The sequence below is a fragment of the Triticum dicoccoides genome, chromosome 7B (assembly GCF_002162155.2).
Source record: "Triticum dicoccoides isolate Atlit2015 ecotype Zavitan chromosome 7B, WEW_v2.0, whole genome shotgun sequence".
Taxonomy (NCBI): domain Eukaryota; kingdom Viridiplantae; phylum Streptophyta; class Magnoliopsida; order Poales; family Poaceae; genus Triticum; species Triticum dicoccoides.
Window position 1 is genome coordinate 603333166 of NC_041393.1, and position 10144 is coordinate 603343309.

The 10144-nt window shown below is 45.9% G+C and overlaps 2 protein-coding genes across 5 annotated transcripts in view; both read right to left on the reverse strand.

Annotated features, from left to right (window-relative positions):
* The window catches only part of LOC119338158, a 5929-nt gene extending 5874 nt beyond the window's left edge, over positions 1-55 (reverse strand). For 2 of the 3 annotated variants that reach the window (XM_037610456.1, XM_037610454.1), the window contains exon 1: positions 12-44. The gene's annotated coding sequence lies outside the window, so the exon portion shown is untranslated. Of the gene's footprint in view, positions 1-7 lie in introns of all 3 variants that reach the window. The other variant, XM_037610455.1, reaches the window with a different exon arrangement.
* A 3369-nt stretch (positions 56-3424) lies between these two features.
* Positions 3425-8680, reverse strand: LOC119338157 (putative cysteine-rich receptor-like protein kinase 35). 2 transcript variants are annotated; one of them, XM_037610453.1, is made up of 8 exons: positions 8114-8680; positions 7826-7878; positions 5410-5495; positions 5026-5207; positions 4712-4904; positions 4265-4502; positions 4012-4165; positions 3425-3886 (listed from the first exon to the last, which is right to left on the reverse strand). In XM_037610453.1, exons 1-8 carry the CDS (start codon positions 8564-8566, stop codon positions 3539-3541), a joined length of 1707 nt encoding a protein of 568 aa, XP_037466350.1. In that variant the 5' UTR covers positions 8567-8680; the 3' UTR covers positions 3425-3538. The 2 variants fall into 2 exon arrangements, with proteins under 2 accessions (XP_037466350.1, XP_037466349.1); XM_037610452.1 differs by having other exon boundaries at positions 7826-7881.
* Between the last annotated feature and the right edge of the window lie 1464 nt (positions 8681-10144).

The window sequence follows — 10144 nt, forward strand, 5'->3', positions numbered from 1 at the left end:
CGCCGGGGTGCGGCGATGGCGGGGGGTGCGGGCGGGAGGAGGGGGGAGACGGGAGGGGTTGGGGATGGGGGTGGGAGGAGGGGGAGGAGGGTCGGGATTTTATTTTATTTTTATTTTTTGAGGAGGGTCGGGAAATGGGGGTGCGGGGTGGGGTGGGGCGGGTCGGGGCAAACGACCGGGCCAAACGGGTTGATTTTCGCGTGGCTGGCCCGTGGGCCCTGCCACGTCGTGTGCCTGCCTTGTGGCCCGCCCTGTCCACCTAGGCCAAGCCCGCCTGGCACGGGTAAGTAGAGTAGTTTTTTAAAGAAAAATCCTTATCCTTTTGTAATTTAGAGGAAGCTTTGTACTCTTTTTTCTTCTCGTGCATGGAAGTTTTTAATGAGGGAGCTCCTAATAAAGCTCAATATTTATACCATGTGACACTTTATCTCACTTGTTATTCATTTTTTATGAAATCTTCAGATTTTCTCTATTTTCAAAGTAATTGGCCCAAAAAAGGCCCATGACGCATAAGTGCCACACTGGCCCGCGTCGACCCATTTAGTACATGTGTCGTGCTCGTCCATTGTGTCGTATGCGAGCTCTGTGTATTATACCATCTCCAAGAGAATGTAACTCACGCAGAAAGACATGAACGGTCAAAGATGTCACACAAGGAAGATGTGGTATCCTACAACTGATTACATCTTTGCACCCAACAAATTTCACTGGTGCATCCGGAAGCATACACACGTAGGCAGGGGAAATATTGGTGCACCAGGGCATTTGATGCTACCGGTGCATCGATTGAGATTACTCATTCTATGTATGTTGAAAGAAATCTGAAAATAAATTATGTTGTAGTGGCAACAAAAACCCGTCATACTATAAGATTTCATATCCAAATTTGAAAACATGGTATGAGAATAAAAAAATGACAAAATTCATTGATGATAAAGAAATGGGCTGAACTCAAGGCCTTGTTTACATTAGATACTATTCACATTGTGATTGCCATTTTTGTTTTTGGTATGCACTTTTTATTTGGATCTGGAATTTTATACCATGATATATATGTACCATACTTTCATCCTCACAAAATTTCATGATTTTTCAATGCTCAAAATGCAGTTACGGTGACTGGGTTCATCGATAGCACCAACTGTCCTGGTGCACCAGATATGTTCGTTGTAGGCATGCGTCGCATGCAGATACTTAAGACCCAAGGAGGATAACAATGCCTACCAACATATAAAAATAACCCATAAAAACAAATATGTCCTCGTTATTGTCGGCATGCTTGTTACATTAACTATGCCTATTGTTAGGAAAACATAGCAACTATACATGTCCTAGTCCACATGCTTGACTAGGGATCCGTTGGTGTTCATATTTCTAGAAACATTAATGGTTTTTCCTATGGGTGTCACATTCAAGAACAAATGCAATTATCATAGAAGTACAAACTTTAATTATGAACATGAAAAACAGGATAATAAAAAAATTATTATGTCATCTAGGTCATATTTCCAACACCTGTGTGCAGGAAATCACCTTTTTTAGGTGTGCAAGAAATCGCCTAGTAAAGGCTGGCAGAAGGAGCTACCGGACAAGCCCATTGGCAGCCGGTGCATCGATTGTATAAAATACATTCTACAAGCATTAAAAAAAACTGGCATGCACACAAAACAGACGTGTAGCATGCCGCAAAAATTCATATTTAAATTAGATCTACAACTCTAAAAACAAAATGTCAAATCTTGTTATGTTAGTATTCTTTTTATATTGGGTCATAAATTTGCCCATTAACAAAATCAATGCTAAAATAGCCTAAACCACATGTGGGCTGGGTGGCATTATTAGTTGATGGGTCATGAGAGCAACTAGTTAATGAGCGCTCCTTTGGGAGCCTCGCAACAATCAGCGCCACTTGACGCGCTCTCAGCCATTCGCCACGTGTCGCGCTCTGAGCCGTCCTCTGAATTTTATTTTTTTTATTTCCCCACACGCGTTTTCGACTTTTTAATTTTTTGTTTTATTTTTTCGACGTTTTGGTTTTCCACCGGTCTTCCTTAGCTTTTCAAACAATTCTTTTTGAAAAAACATTTTGCACGAAAAAATGCAAATTTTTTTCTTTCGTAAGAGTCACGGTTTTGCTTCCGCGAGAGGCACGGTTTTGCTTTCGTAAGAGTCACGGCCGTGTCTCTCGAACACGGAAAAAACGCGTTTTCTGTTTTTTTTTCTTTCGCGAGAGTCACGGTTTTGCTTCCGCGAGAGGCATGGGTGTGCTTTCGCGAGAGGCACGGCCGTGCCTCTCGAAAACGAAAAAAACGCGATTTCTATTTTTTTTCTTTCGCGAGAGTCACGGTTTTGTTTCCGTGAGAGGCACGGTTGCGCTTTTGCGAGAGTCACAGTCGTGCCTCTTGAAAACGAAAAAAACGTGTTTTCTGGTTTTTTCTTTCGCGGGAGTCACGGTTTTGCTTCCGCGAGAGGGACGGTTGTGCTTTCACGAGAGTTACGGACGTGCCTCCTCGGAAACGGAAAAAAAACGTGATTTCTTTTTTTTCCGCGAGAGTCATGGTTTTGCTTCCGCGAGAGACACGGTTGTGATTTCGTGAGAGGCACGGGCGTGCCTCTTTCGGAAAGGGAAAAAACCCGTGCTCTCGGTTCGGTTTTTTCGTCCGGTTTTTTTTGTGAATTTTTTTTAATTAAAACCTATCAACATGGGATCTAGTTTTGAAGATCTCGACGCGAGAAATCCAACGGTGAAAGCGGTTCGAGATTTGGACACACGGCTTGAGAGATAAAAAGTTTTGAATAAATGAATCTACGAAAAAAGGAAAAACTCCCAGATTGCAACAAGTGGCGCGCGCCACTTGTCGCAGCCAAGAGGGCTGGAGTGATCTTTGCAACGAGTACTTCTCAATTAGTGATTTCGATGGGTCATTTGTGAAAGAAACTGTGTTGGCAAAGATTTGGAGAGACTCGGAGGAAGCAGTCATCTTCTCTACTTGTCGTTATCTTTTTCATGGCAAAGATGCTTTTGAATCCCCGCAAAAAAAGATGCTTTTGAATCTGCAAGCAGTGTTGTTTTGGAAGGACTGTCACATTGAGTACGCAACGGTTTGCTGCTTTGATGGGCGACTCACTGGATCTATCCGCCTATGACCTTACGATGGAAATCAAGAAGCTTCTGGGAGCACGTGGGTTTATTTTACAGAAAATCGAGCGTCATAAAGAATAGAGTTGCTCATAATTAAGCTAATATTGATTGCTTGTTGGTTGCGCCATGTTCCAGACAGCGTCACTAACACTATAACACTATTACCGAGGAATAAAACCCACTATTTCCCTGTAAAAAAAATCAGGCCTTGCTTTTTTTTTATCTCAATACTTTCACAAAAATGGGTTGACCAAGGAAAAAAAAGTTGCCCCTTGACAGTAATATCTGGAATTGGTCCACTATCTGGACGACTGAATGCCCATGGCCCTTATTCACATTTCAACTATACATGGATATATGGATACATGATGTCACCATTGAATTATTTTTTCCATATCAAACCTCGGGGTCCAGAATGATTCGAACTCTAGTCGACATGGGAGCTGAGCTCGTGATGGTTATGTCTATTGTCCTGCTTGATTGGCCCATGTATGTAGATGCCGTGCTTTCACCATCGCTTCCTTTACTCAGCACTGTAGGCTGCTTAGGCTCCATTGATAAGCTCATGCTTTCAGAATTCAGCATGGCAGCAACATCTGTCATGGTGGGCCGATCTGCTGGATCTTCCTGGGTACAAAGGAGTGCCATCTGAGCACAACGTGTTATCTCGGTGATTTCATATCCGGTCCCTAAAGACGGATCAACAAGCTCATGCAATCTTTGGTCCTTCCACATATGCCAGGCCTGAAATAATTTTCCAATAAACTTGGCATGAGAGAACAGCAGTAATTTACAAAAAAAAGGTATTGGCTGGGAGCTAACATTCAATGTATAACTATGATAAGTCTATATTTGTTCAGTTCACTCACATCTCGTACAAGATCACCAACATTATCTCCTCGCTTGTGGAGTATGGTATTCTTCCGTCCGCTAATGATCACCAGAACCAAGACGCCGAAGCTGAACACATCTGTCTTCATCGAGTAAACTCCTCGGGATGCATACTCCGGAGCTTTGTAACCACTGAAAAGTGCAAACAGAAGACATTAAAAACTGTAATACTGGAACATCTGAACACAAATGATGGAATCTGTAATAATTGATATATCAGGCAGCTCATACCAAGTGCCCACGACACTGCTTGTACGCTCTTCTGCTACGTCTGAACTCAGTGCTCTAGCTGATCCAAAATCAGCAATCTTTGGGGTCATGTTACAATCCAAGAGAATATTATTTGGTTTCAAGTCCATGTGAACAATCCATAACTTGGAGCCTTGGTGCAGGTAAACAAGCCCCTCTATCAACCCCTTGATTATCTTGAGCCGCTTAGACCAGTCTAGCAACGACCCTTTTGTTCTGTCTTTAAAATGTTCAAATAAAGAATATCTATTAGACAAAGTAATTGCAATTTCTCTTCTTATCTAATTCAAACTAGAATAGTGTCAAGTTGATTATGATGCTAAACTAGAGCTATCATAGCATGTGAATGTTTTGAATTCACATACGTATTTACTAGAAATTAAATTAAGCGCGCTTGAAAAAATAACACTGATTGTAGGGAAAACATACTGTATATGTGATGATCCAAGGAACTATTGTGCATGAACTCATAGACTAGGATCCTTTCTTTCCCATGGATGCACCACCCAAGTAACTTAATCAGATTAGTATGATGAAGCTTCGCAAGTTGCAATTCACTGCTGACTGTTGCATGCTCAGCAGCTCTCTTGATGGCAACCGTGATTCCATCAGACAAGTGACACTGCAATGGTTACTGACGGAGCTCAGATAAATTCTCTCGGCAGAAGTCAGTGCTTTATTGGGAGAAAAAGGAAGACGGGCATTCACTTTGTTGGTTTATTTCTACATTTGCATATATTTACCTTGTAAACCGTACCAAATCCACCCCGTCCTATTATTCCTTTTTCTGAGAAATTGTTTGTAGCATCCACGATCTGAAAGAAGTTGAACTTTGCGAATCCCGTGCAAGCCGCTTCTATATGGGCACAAAGCTCTGCAAGCTCTTCAATGTTGGAGATTTTCTGTTCTTGCAGGTCCACTTTTCCTGACTCATGGATAAGATATCGGTGTCAGTTGTCACCAATGGGGTTGCAAAGAGACATTGACATGGCTAAGAGAATAGAAAATAATAGAGCGCATGCTCCAATTTGTCTGCTACAATGATCATCCATCATGCTAATTAGGGACTTCCATGTCCGAGTCCTATGCTTAAACGCACTAGGAAATTCATATAAGTAACTACTTACCTACAAATGGCTGTTCTTGAACATTGAGAAGTTCTGTAGCTCCTTGGACGCGTATTTTGGTAAACTCCAAAGCCCTTGTTGGAAACCTAAACATATGTAAATCTCATTACTAATCTATACACCAGCTACCAAATGTTTCAACGCAGTCCCAAAAAGTGGCAAATTTCATACATTTGAGTCTGTATATAACTGACAAACTAATGACACGTTTACACAATATGAGGTTCGTGCCCATTAAATTTGAGTAAATTGCAAAAAACCACCACAATTGGGGACCCTAATTCAAAAAACCGTCACCATTCGATTTTTTTTCAAAAAACCACCAACATTGTGGTGACAGTTTTCAGAAAACACTGATTTGACGATTAGAGCCGTTTAATTCGGAATCTGACAGATGGGTCCCATTGTCAGGTGCCAAGTGGCCAGGAAAAATGGACGGAAGAGACAGACGTTACGCGACCGGTCAACCTCTGCTTTGTCTCCTTGGCATTTTGCCAAGCACGTAGCAGGCACACCAGATTGGCAGCCCGGTGCATCCTCCCGACGGCCCTGCTCCCCGTTAGCCACTGCCCTCGCCACAACCCTCTCGCCGCCCGAACGCTGCGTACTGCTGCTGCTCGCCGCCGCCGCCGCTTGTGCTCGCTGCACGTCCAACCTCGGCGGCTCACTCGTGAAGACCTCGGTTGTGCTCTCGGCGCCCTCGGGGAGCCCCGGCACGCGCTGGAGGAGCATCCGCCCTCTGCCGCGGCGCGGCGTCGACCTCCCGACGCGGCGCTCCTTCCCGCGGCGCAGCACAGCCGATGGCAAGCGCCACCCGGCAGAAGCCACGACGCCCTTAGGCACTCGGGTGCCGCAGTACGGCGAGGAAGACCCAGGCCGGTGACGGCCTCGGGCGTGGCGACGGCAGAGCATAGCCGCGGGGTGGCCTAGTCGGGAACGGGTGGATCTCGCCGGCTGGGATAGGGAAGACAGCCGTGGGTTGGGGACCGGTGGATCGCCGGCGGCCGCGAGTCAAGACTACGGCGGCGGGAGAGTTTGCTCACCGAGCGGCACAGCAGTGTGGGTGGCCTTGCAGCGCCGCCGACACACGGGCCCCACAGGTCGCGTCGGCGGTGGTCTGGCCGAGCCGGAGCTCCACGGCGCCGGGTGGCTCAGCCTACCTCGTGGAAGGGAGGCGGCGGTGATGGAGCGTCCCAGCAGGGCGGGGCGGCGGCGTTGCAAGGCAGGCCCGCCGGCGGGCACGGGTCGGCGGCGCTGCAAGGCAGGCTCGCCGGCGGCGGCTGCGGCGCTGCGGTTGTAATTTGGATAGGTGAAAACTTTTTTTTAAACGTGAACTGGTCAAACGTTTGCCCCGTGAGACGTGAGTACGTGCGTGACGGCCACCGTCTTCACCCAAGCCACGTGGCACCTGATAGTGGGGTCCATCCGTCAGATTCTGCACTAAACGGCTCTAATCGTCATAATCAGCGTTTTTTGAAAACTGTCACCACAATGTTGGTGGTTTTTTTGAAAAAAAATCGAATGGTGGCGGTTTTTCGAAGTAGGGTCCCCAATTGTGGTGGTTTTTGCAATTTACTCATTAAATTTAGAAGGGATTTTTTTTGCTTATCAATCCATATTAATTGTCGTTGGTTTAGTACAAAGTGATATGGATCAGAGGGAGTAAAAATTTGTCGGAACTCACTGATCTGATGTACATCCTACATTACAGACATATAATCTACAGATATATCGTATGTTATGTTCGCAACATAGCGCTGGACAGCACTGCTTGTATGATCTAAACCAAGTGGTGGTCACTAGTCAGCCAAATATGACCAACAATCATCTCGTTTTCACTTGTTACTTAGCCAAGTGATTAACCTTCTGTCTAAAAGAAATGGTTCACCTTCCACGTTGCTACTTGGTCGAAAGACGCCACAAGACCGAAAGTGCCTTTCTGCTCCTGAGCTTATTTGAGCTCGGTGAACAGTAAAATCGAAAAAAAATAAAAACAAATTCAAAAAATTCCAAAAAAAATCTCAGATAAACATTGACAAAAGTTCTAAGTATTTGCAAAAATTCATCATGAAATCACATTCCTGTAAGGCGTGGCACAAAAAACAAATTCAGCCTTCAAAATGCTTTTGAAAGTAGCATTTTCAGAGTACCGATTTTGTTTTTTTTGTCACGTCTTCTAGAAATGTGATTTCATGACGAATTTTTGCAAGCACTTAAAACTTTTGTCAATGTTTCTACCAAAAAAAATTTGGAGTGTTTTGAATTTTTTTTATTTTTTTTTGATTTTATTGTTCACCCGAGCTCATATGAGCTCGGGTGCAGAAACTCCACGTCCCCACAAGACTTCAGATTTAAACGTCAATACATGATGAATAGTTCTCCTAGTAATAAACTACATAACGAAAAATTATCCGACCTGAGCTGATGATTTGAAGTATCTGTGACTACACTGAGCACCCCCTCCTCGACCTGCTAGACATAGCCAAATATTATTGATGTGCAATTGACCATCACAGGTTGCATGCTGGAGGTCATTACAGAGCTGAAACTCCCTACGAAAACAGAATTGCTAAACTGAAATCGAATTATTTAACTGCAGTCATGGACAGGATCACTTGAACAGATAAGTTCGATCGAATTATATAAGTAAAACTGCCCTAAAATTAACATTTATCCTGAATCACCAAATTATGATACTACTAACCATGGCACGGCGAGTATTTGTCGAATTGTCGACGAGGGCGATAAGCGGGATAAGGCGGATGAACATGTCAATCTCGTGCTGCGCGGCGCGGAGCTCGTCGGCCATCCGTCCGCCCAGGAGCAGGCGGCGGAGGTAGCCGCAGTCCTGGCACGCCGTAGCGAGCGCATAGCACCGCCGCAGCGCGGCGCCGAGCTGCTCCAACGGCCGCCTGGTGGCCTCCCGCCGCATCAGCTCGTCGAGTTCCAGCTCCCCGAGCAGGCCCCCGACGAGCTCGACGTGCTGCGCGAGGCGCACGCAGGCGTCCCGGTGGCGGCGCGCCGCCAGCGCGGCCTGCACCACCATGGAGACGAGCCCAAGCGCGTCCACGCCGACTAGCTGTGCCACGCTGGAGGCCTGCCCCAGGGCGGCCCACAGGCTGCTCGTGCTCGAGGAGCTGTTCCACGGCGTCGCCATGCTCGCTGCCTCCAGTTTCTGCAGGCTGCGACCTCTCCTGCCCCAGGCGACCGGGCTTTGTTGCCGCCATTGACGGGCAAGGGCGCGACAGGTGTGTGTTGGTGAGCTTGTGTTTGACGGAGACCTTGACTAAGCGTGGACGCGTCTTAGTAATTGTATGCGAGTGACCTCTTTGAATAAAAAAGAGGGGTCGGGCTCTCCAGCTGGGAACCCTGCACGTAGTATTGTGCAGGGCCAACCAATGTGTGACACCTGTACTGATAGGTCCCACATCTTGAAAGCTTGTTTTTTTCGTTTTGAAGTACTGAAATTGTCATATCACTCCTCATCCACGGCACAAACTCTTTGAGAAGCCATTAGTGCCTTCATGAGATAATTCTTGGGAGCTATGTGAGCTACAACCGGTCGTAGCTTCCATCGCATGCCGCCGTGGCCATGGCCGACGCCAGAGGTAGAACCCGGCCGGACGGCCGCCTGCCATGTCGCGCTAATTCACTTCCCATTCAGGTCCAGTGATCTGGAGTTCTGGACCTGCGCCGTCGGTGAAGACGGCCTGCAATCACTTGCCACGTCCAGCCCAACCTTGTGCGCCCCCATGGTGGTTTAAGCGAATCTGTAGAGGGAACACTGTTGGATGTTTCTAGGACGAAGAGGATTTAGGAGGGGACGCACATCGATCATGACAACAGCGAGGACGAAGGGATTTAGGAGGGGAAGCACATCGATCATGACAACAGCGACGGCCGCGGCGGTGCGCGAGCTACCCATGGACTGGTCCTTGGCGTCCGCCTCTACCCGGGCGGTCAGGCGTTACCCTCTGTACTGGCGCAGGCATAGGCGACACCTAGTTGCCGGCCATGGACACTGCCCCACGTGGTGTAACCTACGAGCTCACAGAGCTAATGAATCCTCTCACAGAGGCACTAATGGCTGCTCAAAGAGTCCGTGGGTAGAGGAGATAAGAAAAAGGAAAGGATTTTAAGATGTGGGGCCTCTCAATACAGGTGTCACACGTTGGTTGGCCCTGCACAATACTACGTGCAGGGTTCCCAGCAGGAGAGCCGGACCCAAAAAGAGACCAACCCGAGAGTGCCGTTAGGCGCGCTCCTGGTTTTTAATGTATGTTTTCAACATATTTTGAAATGTCAAAAAAATTAAACAAAAACTTCACACATACATCTTGATATTATACATGCTCATAAAGTTGTTTCACGGAAAACCGACAACTTATGTGTTACGTGTGAAAAACACAAAATCCAGTGTTAAAAAATGGTTTTCACAAAATAACCTTTTTTTTTTACACAATTCATAAAAAATATCGGTTTTCTCCAAAACTTGACGTGCACACATATAATATTAAGATGTATGTGCCAAATTTTTATTTGAATTTTCTTTCACATTTCGCGTGCAGGAGCCCACATGCAATGCGGGCTACTCCCTCCGTTTCCTAAACGTAAATTTTTTTTGACATTTCAAATGGACTACAACATACGTATATATGTAAACATATTTTAAAATATAGATTCACTCATTTTGCTGCGTATGTAATTATTTGTTATAATTTTTAAAAAGATTTAT

What these genes read in the sequence shown, in the direction of transcription:
- LOC119338157 (XM_037610452.1), bottom strand. Translation starts at nt 8,566, where the DNA reads ATGGCGACGCCGTGGAACAGCTCCTCGAGCACGAGCAGCCTGTGGGCC. An exon ending in CAAATACTCGCCGTGCCATG is followed by an intron (nt 7,882 to 8,113) that starts GTTAGTAGTATC and finishes GGCTATGTCTAG; the next exon opens with CAGGTCGAGGAGGGGGTGCT. An exon ending in GATTTGGTACGGTTTACAAG is followed by an intron (nt 4,905 to 5,025) that starts GTAAATATATGC and finishes TAACCATTGCAG; the next exon opens with TGTCACTTGTCTGATGGAAT.